Source organism: Myotis myotis, unplaced genomic scaffold (assembly GCF_014108235.1).
Source record: "Myotis myotis isolate mMyoMyo1 unplaced genomic scaffold, mMyoMyo1.p scaffold_m19_p_1, whole genome shotgun sequence".
NCBI classification, from domain to species: domain Eukaryota; kingdom Metazoa; phylum Chordata; class Mammalia; order Chiroptera; family Vespertilionidae; genus Myotis; species Myotis myotis.
In genome coordinates this window covers 140168583-140185380 of record NW_023416313.1, presented here as the reverse complement: position 1 = coordinate 140185380, position 16798 = coordinate 140168583, and the positions used below count along the sequence as shown (strand labels likewise).

The following is a 16798-nucleotide window of genomic DNA, read 5'->3' as shown; positions in this document are numbered from 1 at the left end:
TTGGAAGTCGTATATCTGCATGTTAGCATCCCTTTAGAGCAATAAAAAAGTATAAAAATAAACGTATTTATACGTTACCCACATTCTACCGCTAGTCTATAGTCTACGTGTCCCGCGCTGTACTACCAGTCAACATAAAACGTATAAATACGTTTCCCGCATACAATGTGTTAAGTGGTGAGTATTCATTGATCCTTTAAAATAAAATTCATTTTTATAGAAATTAATTTATATAGTCTTTCTTAGAGTTACAGATATTACATAAATTAATTGCCTATAATCTTGAATGGCACAGAATGGAATTTTTAAAGCAGTTACTATTCTAGAAATACTTTATCGGCAGCTGGTAACCAAAATCACAAAACGATCCAACATTGCAAAATTTTATTACCCTTCTGGACAGTCTCCAGTTTACCGTGGGGTCACAGATATCAGTGACACTGCTTCCTATTACTTTTTTCCTTTTATCTCTTATCTATATACTCTGATACATGAGCCATTCACGTAAGCTCCCAAACCTCTAGTATAACTGAATGGGTAGTGTAGTAAGACTTTTATTGTATATACAAAGTGTTTATTGAAAGGAGCTGATCCCTGAATATATGTATTATCTTTTATAGTTTTTATTTTTATTATAATTTATGTTTATTATTCCACAGTTATATCTCTTTATGGTAGCATTTTTTTTTATATTAGATCACTATTTTCAGTAGACTTCTTAAAATAGTTTTTAAGTTTTATTCTTTGTACTGGTATTTTCCCCTCTTCTCTTAAAACAAATTGAGTTTATATATTTTAAAAAATTCTTTATTGTTGGAAGTATTACATATGTCTCCTTTTCTCCCCATTGACCTCTCCCAGCCCTCTCCTGCCCCTTAGCACAGGCCCTCACTCCCCTATTGTCTGTATCCATTGTTTTTGCTTATATGTATGCAATTTTTTTTTATTATTATTCTTGTATAAAGGCCACACTGAAACTAGTGTTTTGTCTGTGGCTATACATCTGTTTATTTTCTTTATTTTATTCTGTTTATGTTTTTAATGTTTTTTGTTTGTTTAGACTTTATTGTTGCTTCACAATATTCACATTAACAGGCATTTTAGTTACTGTAAGAAATGCAGTTTTGTGTGAAGCCCTTGTCATGTGCTAAGTTATCTTTTTCTCGTCCTAGTATGTCACTTTTGGTTTTGCTAACTTGCCACTGACTGCGTCTCTTTCTTCACTTTCTTGTGCATTCATTGCTAGGATTTTTCAAATCCTAGCAGCTCCTGCATCTCTTGTATTTGAGCTCACGATTGCTGCTTAAAAATAATTTGAGATTATTTTAGAGCCAGGCAGTCTAATAGAAGAAAGCCACTTTTTATATGTCATAACATTTGATAAGAGGGAAAGTTGGAAATGTCACTATATAAACAGAAATGTTGGGAATTACAGAAATTTAGTTAAAAAATATCAAAATAGCCCAAAACAGTCAACTGCAATTTTATAGCTGGTAACCTTAGCTACCATGGACTTAAAGGTGATTCACATTAATTACAGCATAACTTGATGCATCAGAGTATGCTAAATCAAGCAATAGAAGGAAAATTTGCTTCTAGATTAGCTAATCTTCCAACTGTTGTCATCTTTGGGTCTTATATATGTTGGTGTGACCTTCTACTTCCTGCTTCTTTGGATATGTATGTGGAAAGAATATGAGACTTAGTATGAAAAAGGACTAATTGCAAATCCTTACTGCTTTTGTTGCTAGCTGCTTACTAGTAACTTTGGGCAGATAAATTTTGTTTATTTTTTATTTTCATCTACTTCATGCGAAGTATGATATATGAAGACTTTATGTCATAGAGCTAGTAAGTGGCTAATTTGCTTATGATAGATAATATTTTACTGCACTAAAACATGCCTGGATGAGAAAAAGAGGGTGTGCAGGTTTCTTTTAATATATATTAACTTTTGACTGTTTACAAAATTGTTTTGGTCATTATATAAACGTATGTTTTTGAGCATCAGCTGTACTGAGCAAGGGGAATATGGTATTTAGTTGGGGAGGCAGGATAGAAGCATAAGGAAGATAAACAATCACACAGGATAACATTTATTGTCAGATGCTGGAGGAGATTAGTAGAGGGAATGATTATGGAGAGCTGGTTTGGAGGCTGCCATGATGAAGGGAATTTAGATAAGCAGAGAGGAGGCTGGGAATAGCCTTCTACTTCACTGTAAAATGGAGATAATACTTGCCTCATAGGATTGCTATAAGAATTCAGTGAAATACAATATCTTTAAAGTATCTGTGCAGTGCTGCATGACACATAATGTAATTGCTATTTTTGTTACTCTTCTAGACTGAATATAGTGTGGTTCCTTCTGTCATCTTTAAAATTGTTCCTTCCCAGAAGCCTGACTTTCCCTTTAACTAGGAGATAACACATAGTTTTCATCTTAAATAATAGCTGGTTACCTGAAACATAATGTTTAAAAAATTCTGAGTCCATACTTGGCTTAAGCAGGAAAGAATATGATCAATTAGTGATGCGAAGTCAGGTGTAAGGTGGGCTGGAAGCCAGGAATGGTGGTATATGAGTTGTTGGAATAACAGTATGTAAAGCAAGTATTTATCATCAGTACCTAAAGTCCCATTATTGCCTATCTTTTTTTCTAGCCTTCCTTTCACTATTTCACTCTACAATAGAAACTGGTAAGTATTCAGAAGTAGGGTGCCAAATTTGTCTCTATACTTCTGGTTACTCAGTAAATATTTTTTGAATGATTAAGTGAAGAAAATGTTAGCCTCAGAGTAGATAAGATTCTGAGATATGATCCCAACATTTAAAAATACTTTTATTCTCTAAAGCTTAAGATCTCAATGTGGTTTACTTTTATCAGGTTATTTTCCTAATGGAAACCACCCACGTGAGACAATGAGAATCTTGATTAAGGAAGAGATGGGCTGGAACAGAAAGGGGCAGTTTTTATTAGGCAAGAGGTTGGCTTTCAGCTTTGAGAAGGGTGGGTGCCAGGAATGGGGTAATAGAGTTTCAGGCTGGTACAAAAAGGGGAAAGTATGGTGAACATAAATGACATTTTAATATTAACAGTGGTAGGTGTATACTGTACTTGTAAAAACACTAGACAATTTTCTTCATAGTCTTACTTTCTGCTCCATTCTCTAATATTCTATATGCCCTATTTTCCACTCCTAGAAACAGTATTATAATATTGCCTTTGACTGTCCAGGTTGGCACTTGAGTTTTGACCTTTCTCATTCCCCCATCTTTACTCACTTTCCTGGTACTCACCTTTAATCACCTTCTTTTATTCTACTTCCCTTTGCTTATTTTCTTTTATTTTAGGAACACAGGTGGGTATTCTAAACCTTTTCAGGGTACTATTAATAGGTGGAACTACATTATCATACCATAACTGACATTCTTCTGAAAGAACAATAGTGGATGCAACTCTTTTCTTGCACCTAATTTTCCATAAGAAAGGGTCTTGGCTTCAGAAAGAAGGGAAGGAGTAGGAAAATGGATGGTGAGAAAGTGATGTTACAAAATTTTTAGTGGCTGTCCTTTCCTATGTTTTTCGTTGTTGTTAATCCTCACCCGAGAATATTTTTTCCATTGATTTTTAGAGCGAATGGAAGAGAGGGTTAGAGTCAGAGAGAAATATTGATGTGAGAGAGACACATTGATTGGTTGCCCCTCCAGGGATTGAACCTGCAACCAAAGTATGTGTCCTTGACTGGAATCAAACCCTCGATCCTTCAGTCTGTGAGCTGATGCTCAACCACGGAATCAAACCGCTAAGGCTGTCCTTCCTACTTTATAAAAGTTCTTTACCTTTGAGTAATGTGGATAAAGGTTTGGTTTTTATAAAACTGTTTTGTTTATTAATTTACTCTGTTTAAATAATCCTTAAAATTCATGAAGTGAGATTGCATATTCTTGGCTACACTATCTTCACTTTTAAAAATGGATTTAATGTCTCTAGTTATATGATTTTAATTTATAATTTTTAAAAATATATATTTCTGAACCTTGATGTTCAACTATATTTAAAACTCTTCTTTTCGTTTTGGAGCCAGGGAATAGAGTAGGAGGTACAGAGATGCTTTAGGCTTACTGCAAATACCAAGTAAATGGAAATGTCCACTACTTAACAATGGGATCACTACAGAAAGATCTGATTGTAGATCAGAGTTATCTTTGATGTCAACTTGAAAGCAGCCTTTCATATGCCTATTTCCTTTTTATTTAGCGTTTCAGTTTGACATGGTCACGGTACCTATTCTATAACGAATTCTGTTTATAATTACCAGTATATATAGGTTAGGGCCGTGGTCGGCAAACTGCGGCTCGCGAGCCACATGCGGCTCTTTGGCCCCCTGAGTGTGGCTCTTCCTAAGCCTTAGGAGTACCCTAATTAAGTTAATAACAATGTACCTACCTATATAGTTTAAGTTTAAAAAATTTGGTTCTCAAAAGAAATTTCAATCGTTGTACTGTTGATATTTGGCTCTTTTGACTAATGAGTTTGCCGACCACTGGGTTAGGGCAAAAGTAGGTTTACAGTTATTTGTAAGGAAAATAATACAATAATGAATAAATATTAATACAAGAATAAACTCTGGGTTGTGCATACTCACAACTACTTTTGCCTCCCCAGTATGCTAAGGGTTATGCCTGAGCTCTCTATTCTATTCCATTGGTCTGTTTGTCTGCCTGATGCCAGTACGCACTGTTTTGATTACTGTAGTTTTATTGTAAGTTTTAACTCAGGAAGTGTGAGTCCTCCAGCTTTGTTCTTTTTCCAAAATCGACTTGCCTATTTGGAATCCCTTGATTTTCCATATGAATTTCAGGACAGATTTTTCTATTTCTATAAAAATGTTATTGGGATTTTGAGAGAGGTTGCATTGAATATGTATGCTTTGGGTAGTATTGACATCTTAACAATATTAAGTATTCCAGTTAGTGAACATGATACATGTTTCCTTTTATTATGTCTTCTTTGTTTCAATAATGTTTTGTAGTTTTCATTGTACATTTTAAAGAGTTTTCACTTCTTTGGTTATGTTAATCCTTTAGCATTTGATTTTTTGGTGCTCTTATAAATAGAATTGTTTTCATAATTTCCATTTCAGATTGTTCATTATTAGTGCATAGAAATGTAACTGATTTTTGTGTGTTGACTTTGTATCCTGCTACTTTGCTGAATTCATTTATCAGCTTTAATTGTGTTTTTTGTGTGTGTGGAACATTCAGGGTTTTCTATGTGTAAGACTAGAGGCCCGGTGCATGAAATTCATTCACGGGTGTGGTCCCTAGGCCTGGCTGGCAATCAAAGCACGAGCATCATGTGTGGAAGGGCAGGTTCCAGCTGACCTCAGGGCCCTGGGCAGCTCCTGGGCCCTCAGGACCTCGCGTGCCCCCCTCTGCCTGAGTCATGGTGCCTGAGTCCCCATGTGGAGATGCGGTGAGCATGGCTGGATGCCACGGGCCGGGGCACAACGTGGGCTTCTGGGCCACTCAGTGGTGCCGCACAGAAGCCGGGTGGGCAGCGCACTCTCTTCCAACTGGCCTTGCAGACCAGCTCCTGCACGAACCCATGGGGAGCTTGACCAGCCCCTGCGGTTCCAGTGGCTGTGGCTTGGCTCACCCGGAAGATGCCGTGTGGATTCAGGGTGGGCTCCTTGCGGGTGCGTGGCACCTGAGTGCGGGTGCTTCCCCAGCACGTGAGCCCTGGTGTCTTGGGGGAGGGTAACGGGGAGTGAGAGCAAGCTTGGTGGACACCCTGCATTCTCACCACACCTCCATCCCAGGCACCCCCACCCCCAGGTAGCCAGCGAGAGGTTGCAGTGCATTGCCGACGCCCACCATATTCTGTGCCCGCCCTTGGTGGTCAGCACATGTCATAGCAAGATGTCGAATGACCGCCCAAGGGGACAATTTGCATATTAGGCTTTTATTATATAGGACTAGAGGCCTGGTGCACAAATTCGTGTATGGGTGGGGTCTCTTGGCCTGGCCAGTGATCCGGGCCAATCGGGGCTGCGGGAGGTTGGCTGAAGGGAGGGGCCATGGGAGGTTGGCCAGTGGGGGTGGGGGTAGAGAGGGACTGCGGGAGGTTGGCTGGCCATGGGAGCTTGGCTGAAGGAGTGCACTGACTACCAGGGGGCAGCTCCTGTGTTGAGTGTCTTCCCCCTGGTGGTCAGTGTGCACCATAGCTTATGTACATGGATTATATCATCTATGAACAGAGAGAACTTGACTTTTTCCTTTTCAACTTGGATCCCACTTATTTATGTTTCTTTCCTAATTTGTCTGGCTATAACTTTCAATATTATGTTGACAAGAAGTGACCAAAGGGGATATCCTTTTCTTTTTCTTGTTCTTAAAGTGTGATGCTTACTGTGGACTTTTTATTTATGTTTTTTATTATATTAAGGTACAAAATAAAGTTTTCCTACTTTTTGGTGTTTGTATACTTTTCAAATTCTCCAAGTAAAGAAAAAATAAGAAATAGGGAGAACTGATTAGATGAGTTTGTGTGTGCACATGTGTGTAAGCATCCTAGATAAGCATATATATGTAATCTATATATGTGAACCAAATTGATGGACAACATTATTTATTGAGGCTATTTTTTAAAGCATATGTATGTAACCTATGTATCTATATATGTGAACAAAATTACTGAACAACATTATTGAGGTATTTTTAAAAGCATATTTGAAAATGCTAGATGAATTGTTCTCAATAAAACAATATCTCAACCATTTTTAGAAGTTACATCTATTCGAAGTATTAGTTTTATGCTTGACAAATGTTTAAACTGTTGTAAATTGAGATGAATTAGTTGGAGGTTAAAAGAGCAGGAGTACGAGTAGTCTATTTGTATTTTAATTTGGCACTCTTTGATGAGAACAAATCATTATGTTTATATATGACTCTTCTCAAAGAGATTTTTTTTTTTTTAATTTCAGACAACCTAATGAAGCCTCTTTTGAATTATGGTATTGCTTGGTGAGCATATCTTTTTTACTTTATACTTCTTTTCAGAATACTGTTGATTAACTTATGTAAATTAGTTGTCTTTTTGATTTACTGTTGTAGTATGTCTATGGGCTTCCTGGTTGAAGAGACTGCACCAGTTGTTTGGAGAGGCCTTATGGTAATGTCAGCCATTGAAAAACTGTTGAGGCAGGTAAGAAACTTGCATTGAGTATCATTTTATCATCGGCACACTGTGGTTAATGCGGCTGCTTATTGGAGAGCTGTTAAAATTTGCATTTAGGTTTCAGATGTTTTGCAAAAGAATCCAGTTGATAAACTGAATTTATAATGAGTTATGTGGCGACAAAATCAAATTTCACTGTTATGTGATTTAATCTCCCCCATTATTTATGAGTACTAAAAACCCAATGTCTTATTTTATATTGTTCTGTTGCTCTGTTGAGGCTGCATAAGATGGGGAAATCTATTTTATAAGTAATCTGCCTTCTTCAGATTTATGGTTAATCTCATTATGGCCAGTATGAGTTATAAGGGCAGTGCAGAAATTACTCAGATGTAGAAAAAATTATATAAGCTATACTGCTTCAGAACAAAATAAAATTTTGTTTTACCCTGAGTACATATGGCTATATATTTGTGTATATAATATCTGCCCAATCAACTTCAATTAATTCTTAAGGAAGAGAACAGTTGAGTGGATTATCTAAAACTAACAGAAGGGCTATATGTTATTTATAGGAATAAATTTTATTCTTTTTCTTAGTAGCTGTGAATTTATTAGTTAATTATATTCTAGGAAAATGTAATAAGTAATTTGGATTTTCTCCACCTATTTATAGCAGTTACTTCATATTCAGATTTTACTTTGGGTCAGGTACTATGCTATACGTTGACAATTCTAATCATAGATATTCCTTGTATGTATTCATTATATATATAATTATTTCCAGTTGTGAATCAAGTAGATGAAATATGTCTTGAATTCTGAAACTCTTCTTTTTTCATTGTAACATCATGTCTTTCTTCTGCTGCTTGAGTCTGATAAATGTACTCTTCTGTCTCTGGACTCAGTGTCATCCTATTCCTAGTACATTTATTTAAGTCTCTTGGCTGCATCTCTTCCTCTTTTACATTCAGTTTCCAAAATAGGTTATTTCAGTTTTACTCTCAACAACACCCTTTCTCTGCCAATTCCTTGTTGACCTTGAACCTGATTTGTGTGGGTAACAGCCTCTCTCTCTCTCTCTCTCTCTCTCTCTTTTTCTCTTTTTAGGAAATTCTAAGCAAATCTCAGTTCAGTTTATAATAAAAGTTAGAGTCAATAGAAAGTTGAAAACACCAAAAGGAAATATCTTATTTTGTTGTGAGAATGTTTTAAATATGAATTTTCCCCTTCTATATTAGTGTTATAATTCCCAACAGGAAATGATTAAGAATTCCTCCCAAACCTTTATGAATGGCCACCGACGGTAGAAATACTTCAGCTTTCCACAGTGTCCATAGACTTATTAGAGATTCAAGTCAGTGATAAGAGATACAGAGATACAATTTTTTAAAAAAGCCCTGGTCGGGTGTCTCAGTTGGTTGGAGCAACGTCCTTTACACCAAAAAGTTGTAGGTTTGATTCCCAGTCAGGGCACATACCCAGGTTGTGGGTTTGATCTCTGGTTGGGGTGTGTATGGGAGGCAACAGATTGATGTTTCTCTCTCAAAATCAGTGAAAGACATATCCTCAGGTGAGGATTAAAAAATAAAAAAAGAGATGCAGATGCAGGCTAAGCTTCCAGCTCAGGGATGTAGCATCCCCATATTTATACCCATAGCCTGTCCCCAGCCAGATGTGCATGAGTTCTCTCTTTTCTACCTCTGTGTGTCCTTTTTAAAATCACAGGGATCCTTTTAAATCTCTAATTCCAACAGGTGACAAAAGCATCTTTGCTGGTGAGCCCTTGAGGGTGGAAGAGAGAGCATGTGTGCATGTGCCCTCAAGAGAGGGGCAAAGGGAGTTTCCTGCAGAATTAGTGAGATTGAACCTGAGAGTACAGCAAGCTCTTCCTCCTGGAACCTGCACCTTTCCTCTCCCCATTTTGTTCTCCCCAGCTAGTCACCTTTACCTTTCTCTCTCCTAAGCTCTGAGGGCTCTTCTTTGCCTCTAACTTTCTAAATAAACTTTCTCTTATAAAAAAAAACTCTGCTAGTACAAATTAATTAGGCGACAAAAAGGTTGTGCCTGAAGTTCAAACTTATATTTAGTACCTGCTTTTATAGATGAAGAAAATGTTTTGAGAAAAGAGGTGAAAGGATCAGAAGTCTGCAGGAACCAGAGTATATTATTATTGTTGTTGTTGTTGTTATTATTTTGTGGAGTGTTGGGTAAGAGAGGAGGGGCAGGATCCCAATTCCATATTCTCAGCCAATGTCCTGCCATAACCCAACCTCTTTTATCTACTGCTGAATACTGTCAGAAAGTATAGAATAATTGTGTTAATTGCCAGCATTATATAATTTTTTTCTTTTTGCTGTTCTGATTGGGTATTTTTTATTACATTGCCTTCCAAATAGCTGATTCACTCCTCTGCTTTATCGAGCCTACTGTTTAGTACTTCCAGTGTATCATGTATTTCAGATATGACATTCTTAATTTCTGACTGGTCCTTTTTTTATGTTTTCTATGTCATTTTTCATGCTGTTGAGCATCCTTGTAATCATTACTCTGAACTCTATATCTGATAAATTGCTTACCTCTATTTCATTTAGCTCTCTGGAGAATTTCATTATTCTTTCATTTGGTGCCTGTTTCTTTGTTTCCCGATTTTGGCTGCCTCTTCGTGTGTGTTTCTATGTATCAGGTAGAAATGTCATGACTTCCTGTCTGTTACAGTGGCTCTATGTAATAGGTGACCTGTGGTCTGTTCATGTGTGGGATTGACCCTTAGTTTGGCCGACAGGCTCAGCCCCCAACATAGTGTGCGGGCTGCTGTGCAAATGCTGATCACACAAAGTAGAATTTGCCTCAGCACAGTTTGGTGCCTGCTGAGATCTCCCTGTGGATATGCTGCTTATGAAGCTTACTGGATCCTGCTCTTTTGTTGTGTGGAACTGGCCACTGGGTGTATTGGTTCTGGGCCTCTTTGGAGTGATTGTGGTACAGACAGATGTCAGACTCTGTGACAGGTCCTGGGCAACCTGTGTGGAGCTATCAGCGATTCGTAGTTTGTAGCTCCCTCTGCTGGGCCTGCATGCATGTGGAGAGAAGCTGTGCACCAAGGTCTGTTTTTACTAGCACCAGGCCCAGGGGCAGGTCAAAGTACCCAGAGATCAGCCTTCGCCTACAGGCTCTCTGTTACATGCAGTTACTAAAGAGCCTTGGGCTGTACTCCTCGGTAGGGCATAAGCTCTACATGGTGGGATGAGAGGGATTCCAATGGGTGGTGGGGCTATTGCTTTCCCCCAGGCTGATGCTGCATGAGGTAATGCTCTGCCTGAGAAAGATGGCTTCTGCAGTTTGGAGGAATGACTCAGCACAGGAATTCTCTCAGCTATCTCCCCAGAGCCATCAACCCCACATAACTCTAGTATGCTCTGCCCTTCCTCTGCCAGAGCCCAGGGTGAAGGAAATTTTGTGCATTGGCCCTTTAAGAGGATGTCTGTGTTTCTAGCCATCTCTTCTTGGCAGACAGAAACCCTCTGCTTTTTACAGCAATATATTTTGTGCACCTTTCCTGGTTCTGGTGGTTTGGGCTAAGGAGCTCGGCTTGGGGTTTAGATCCCACACTTCTCAGGGGGACCACTCCCCACAGCTGAGAGATCCCTCCAAAACTTCAGCTGCTGCCCGTGAGTGCCTGGTCAGCCCTCTTGTGCCTCCGTGCCTCCTACCAGTCTTGTTGTGGCCTCCTCTATAAGTCCTTGGTTATAAGGCTTCTCCCCACCTAGTTTTCAGTTAGTTATTTAGGATGATGTTTCTATACTTTAGTTGTAATTCCAGTTTGGTCCTGGGAAGAGTTGAATGTAGCTTCTATCATCTTGGATCACCACAAATTTCTGTATTCATAAAAATTATCTGTGAAGTTAGTTGAAAATTTAGATTTATTCTCCATGTTCTATTCTCCCATTTAAAGATTTTTCTTCAGTATGTCCAAGGGAGGGCCAAGGAGTTCTTACTTTATTAATAGACTAGAGGCCTGGTGCACAAAAATTTGTGCACTCGGGGGGGAGGGGGAGGGTCCCTCAGCCCGGCCTGTGCCCTCTTGTAGTCTGGGACCCCTCGGGAGATAACGACCTGATGGCTTAGGCCTGCTCCCGGGTGGCAGAGGGCAGGCCCAATCCCTAGGTGCAGCCCCTGGTCGGGCTCAGAGCAGGGCCGATTGGGGAGATGGGGCACCGCCACCTGTCATGCACAGAGCAGGGCGGATCGGGAGGTTGTGATGCCACCCTCAGTCACGCTCAGGGTAGGGCTGATTGGGGGGTTGGGGCACCGCCCCCTGTCACACTCAAGGCAGGGTCCATGGGGAGGTTGCGGCGCCACCCCCTGTCATGCACAGAGCAGGGCCAATCAGGGGGTTGGGGCACTGCCCCCTGTCACGCACAGAGCAGGGTCGATCATGGGGTTGGGGAGCTGCCCCCTGTCACGCACAGAGCAGGGCCCATCAGGGGTTTGGGGAGCTCCCCCTGTCACTCACAGAGTAGGGCCGATAGGGGAGTTGGGGCACCGTCCCCTGTCACACACAGAGCAGGACCGATCAGGGGGCTGGGGCGCTGCCCTCTATCACCCACAGAGCAGGGCCAATCAGGGGGTTGGGGCGCCGCCACTCTCACACTCAGGGCAGGGCCGATGGGGAGGTTATGGCTCTACCCCATCACACACAGAGCAGGGCCTGTGGGGGTGGGGGGAGTTGGGGCGCCGCCCTCTATTACCCACAGAGCAGGGCCGATCAGGGGGTTGGGGCGCCGCCACTCTCACACTCAGGGCAGGGCCAATGGGGAGGTTATGGCTCTACCCCGTCACACACAGAGCAGGGCCTGTGGGGTGGGGGGGTTGGGGCGCCACACCCTGTCACACACAGAGCCGCAGGGCGATCAGGGGGTTGGGGAGATCCCCCCTATCAGGCACAGAGCAGGGCCGATCAGGGGTGGGGTGCCTTCCCCTGTCAGGAACAGAGCAGGGCTGATAGGGAGGTTGTGGCCCCGCCCCCTGTCACACACAGAGCCACAGGGCGATCAGGGGGTTTGGGCGCTGCCCCCTGTCACGCTGATCCCGGTGCCGGGAGGCCTCGCGGCTCCGCTGATCCCGGTGCTGGGAGGCATATTACCCTTTTACTATATAGAATAGAGGCCTGGTGCATGGGTGGGGCCGACTGGTTTGCCCTGAAGGGTGTCCTGGATCAGGGTGGGGGCCCCCACTGGGGTGCCTGGCCAGCCTGGATGAGGGGATGATGGCTGTTTGCAGCTGGTCACACACCCTTCAGGGTGGGGGTCCCCACTGGGGTGCCTGGCCAGCCTGGGTGAGGGGATGATGGCTGTTTGCAGCTGGTCACACACCCTTCAGGGTGGGGGTCCCCACTGGGGTGCCTGGCCAGCCTGGGTGAGGGGATGATGGCTCTTTGCAGCTGGTCACACACCCTTCTGGGTGGGGGTCCCCACTGGGGGCCTGGCCAGTCTGGGTGAGGGGCTGAGGGCTGTTTTCAGGCTGTGACTGAAGCTCCCAACTGCTCCTTTTTTTCTTTTTTCTTTTTTTTTATTCTGGGCCAGCTTTAGCTCTGAGGCTCCAGCTCTGAGGCTTCCACTTCTGAAAGCAGGTATCTGGTTTGTTTCGGTTCTACAATCGAAACTCTGTATCAACTCCAGCTCTGAGATCCCAGCTCCCTGAAGGTGTTTTCTGGGGTTTTTTTTAGCTTCTATTTGTTACTATGTTTCTTAAACTGCAGGCTGAGAGACCGGCAAGGCAGGCGGGGAACGTTGCAGTCCTCCTGTCACTGAAGCAAGCAAGCCTCATGTTCAGTTTAGGCTTCCTGGCTGCCGGCCGCCATCTTGGCTGACAGTTAATTTGCATATCGCCCCTGATTAGCCAATGGGAAGGGTAGTGGTCGTATGCCAATTACCATGTTTCTCTTTTATTAGATAAGGATTATCCTAGGTCACAATAACTAATGCTGGTGGCTCTGAAATCAGGTTTGGGCCTCTGATGGTCCAGAGGCAGTGTTTTTAACTGCTTTCAGAGGAATAATCTACACTAATAAAAGAGAAACATGGTAATTGGCGTACGACTGCTACCCTTTTCATTGGCTAATCAGCGAGATATGCAAATTAACTGTCAGCCAAGATGGCGGCCGGCAGCCAGGCAGCTTGAAACTAACATGAGGCTTGGTGGCCTCAGTAACGGAGGATCGTTGGAGGAAACCAACGTTCCCCGCCTGCGACTGCAGGCCTCTGAGCGGGCAGTTTAAGAAACATTGTAACAAATACCGCCGGACTTCAGCCAGCAGCTTCGCAACATTGTAAGCAAAGGCCAGAAACCTACTTTCAGGAGTGGAGGCCTAAGAGCTGGAGCCAAGCCTCAAGGTAAAGCTGGCCCAGAATAAAAAAAGAAAAAGAAAAAAAGGAGCAGTTGGGAGCTTCAGTCCCAGCCTAAAAACAGCCCTCAGCCCCTCACCCAGACTGGCCAGGCACCCCAGTGGGGACCCCCACCCTGAAGGGTGTGTGACCAGCTGCAAAGAGCCATCATCCCCTCACCCAGGCTGGCCAGGCACCCCAGTGGGGACCCCCACCCTGATCCAGGATACCCTTCAGGGCAAATGAGCTGGCCCCCACCCATGCACCAGGCCTCTACCCTATATAGTAAAAGGGTAATATGCCTCCCAGCACCGGGATCAGTGGAGCTGCAAGGCCTCCCGGCACCGGGATCAGCGTGACGGGGCAGCGCCCAAACCCCCTGATCGCACTGTGGCTCTGTGTGTGACAGGGTGCGGCCCCCCCCCCCCCCCCACATGCCCTGCTCTGTGTGTGATGGGGTAGAGCCATAACCTCCCCATCAGCCCTGCCCTGAGTGTGACAGTGGCGGCGCCCCAACCCCCTGATTGGCCCTGCTCTGTGGGTGATAGAGGGCGGCGCCCCAACCCACTGATCCGCCCTGCTCTGTGTGTGATAGGGGACGGTGCCCCAACTCCCCTATCGGCCCTACTCTGTGAGTGACAGGGGGGAGCTCCTCAACCCCCTGATGGGCCCTGCTCTGTGCGTGACAGGAGGGAGCTCCCCAACCCCCTGATGGGCCCTGCTCTGTGCATGACAGGGTACGGAGCCCCAACCCTCCTGATGGGCCCTGCTCTGTGTGTGACAGGGGGCAGTGCCCCAACCCCCGGATTGGCCCTGCTCTGTGCGTGACATGGGTCGCGCTGCAACCTCCCCATCGACCCTGCCTTGAGTGTGACGGGGTAGTGCCCCAAACCCCCAATCGGCCCTGCTCTGAGCCCGACCAGGGGCTGCACCTAGGGATTGGGCCTGCCCTCTGCCACCCGGGAGCAGGCCTAAGCCAGCAGGTCGTTATCTCCCGAGGGGTCCCAGACTGCTAGAGGGCACAGGCCGGGCTGAGGGACCCCCACTCCCCCCGAGTGCACAAATTTTTGTGCACCGGTCCTCTAGTAATAATAATAAAAGAGATGAAGATATGAATGATAGGATGCCTGTGTAGCAGCAAGGGCCCAATGGATGCTAAATATCAGAATTTTTAGTTTTGCCAATTCTTTAGCTATACTATGACACTTAAAGTTGACATGTGCAAAACTGTGGTTGGATACAGGATTGGCATGGCACAATGTCTAAAGGAGAAAAATATCTAGGGCACTAATTATGGAAACAGTGAAGTCAAGGCCTGATTGTCAGAAAGACATGTCAGGAGGCATCAGGAGACTGGGTAAAATTCGAGGATCCAAATAATTGAAAATCACCTGTGGCCCTAACCAGTTTGGCTCAGTGGATAGAGCGTCAGCCTGTGGACTCAAGGGTCCCAGGTTTAATTCCAGTCAAGGGCATGTACCTTGGTTGCGGACACATCCCCAGTAGGGAGTGTGCAGGAGGCAGCTGATCAATGTTTCTCTCTCATCGATGTTTCTCTCTCATCAATGTTTCTAACTCTCTATCCCTCTCCCTTCCTCTCTGTAAAAAATCAATAAAATATATTTTTAAAAAATCATATAAAAAAAAAGAAAGTCACTTGTGATGTAGAAGTGATTGAGTAGCTGAGAGAGGAATGGATGTGAAAAGTCATATATAAATTGGTTTTGTTTAAAGAAGGAGGGGTATTAGAAAGGTTAGGCATTTTTTTTTTATGGATGAAATTTGGAAATGATGTATTACTGAGGAAAAGCAGTTTCTATGAAAGTGAGAAAAATGTCAAGGATCAAGGTACCTCACAGTAGGGTAGTAATAAGGTTGCCAGATAAAATGCGGGATATATGTAGTTAAGTTTGAGTATCAGATACACAGTGAATACTTTTTCACAGTATGGGTATGTTCCAATTGCTCACACTGAAAATTATTTGTTGTGTATATGATATTTAAACTGATCTAAGTGAGGGTCCTTTACTTTTATTTGAGAAATCTGGCAACCCTAGGCAGAAGTGATGTTTCATAAAACACAAAGGAAGGTGGGTAAAATCAGGTTGGGAGAAGATAAGCATGGTGATGGAGTAGAACTGAGTTGTTTGAGATTAACAGTATGAAGTAATATCAAGGGAACATTATTTAGTTAATGTTTAATGTTTAGTTAATATTTAGTGGCAGGTTTGAGTAACTGAAATTAGGTGAGCATTAGAGAGGTGAGGCAAAGGATTACATTAAGGTGGGGGAGCCCTACCAGGATTATTCTTTGTAATTTGGTGAGGGACAGTGGTTTGTCGCCTCCTTTTTACCAACAGCATCTTCTGAAAGTGACCTGTGTTTCTGGACACAGAAGCAGTAGTATAGGGAGTCTCGGCTTCAACTTGCCAATGTCTCGTCATTTACCTGCATAATTTCACCCCACCTCCTTCCAACTTTATCTGCTGAAAGGAAGGGAAGAGACTGATGAATAAATATGGTTATGTTCATTAAAGTATTTTGTGATGCATTATGAGAAAGCAAGCTAGGCCATAAAAAAAGAAGTTAAACTTTATGATCAATTAAGAAAACTAGACAGATAAAAGCTGCAATGTCATTTTGAGTACTAGATTTGTCAGTATGTGTTCCTTTTTATTCTGATTTTGAAACACTTTTCTCTTATTTTCAATTTTGACTCTAAATAACTAAAGGCATAAATATCTAGTACTCTTCATTCAATGAATAACTAATAGTTTAAAATTTTTCTGTTATTAAGATTCCTGAGTACTACTTATTTTTTCTAAATTGTGCTCAACATAGATATACTTAACTCAAATGTGGAAGTCTTGTCTTAGAAACTTTGAGTTTGAAAATGTGGGATACAGGAAATATAAGTGTAGTTATTAGAAAAGGACCTACAGAAAGGAAAACTTCAAAGGCTAGTCTGGTGTCAGCACCTGCTGTGGTCACAATGTAAGCCCTGGAGACCGGGGATTTTGGCAGCAATTTCACTGCTTTTAGTTCAATCTCCAGTAACCCCAAATGTGAAGCAGATGCCAGTTTTCTTCTCTAGGGTTTTGATAATGGCATATAATGAGTTGGTTGTTTCCTAGCAACTAAAGAAGCAGTTTCACTTTAGCTGATCCTGCAATAGGAATGAGACGTTCTCCCTTGATATTTGGTATTAGTGATTTCCCTGACAATGGAA

At 42.7% G+C, this 16798-nt stretch overlaps 1 protein-coding gene across 9 annotated transcripts in view; it reads left to right on the top strand.

Annotated features, from left to right (window-relative positions):
- The window catches only part of NUBPL (nucleotide binding protein like), a 245569-nt gene that overhangs the window by 91291 nt on the left and 137480 nt on the right, over positions 1–16798 (top strand). For 4 of the 9 annotated variants that reach the window (XM_036353572.1, XM_036353617.1, XM_036353626.1 and 1 more), the window contains 2 exons: positions 6990–7029; positions 7120–7210. In XM_036353572.1, coding sequence (XP_036209465.1) covers positions 6990–7029; positions 7120–7210 — 131 coding nt within the window. Of the gene's footprint in view, positions 1–2663; positions 2700–6989; positions 7030–7094; positions 7211–16798 lie in introns of all 9 variants that reach the window. The other 5 variants (XR_004974816.1, XM_036353562.1, XM_036353579.1 and 2 more) reach the window with 2 other exon arrangements.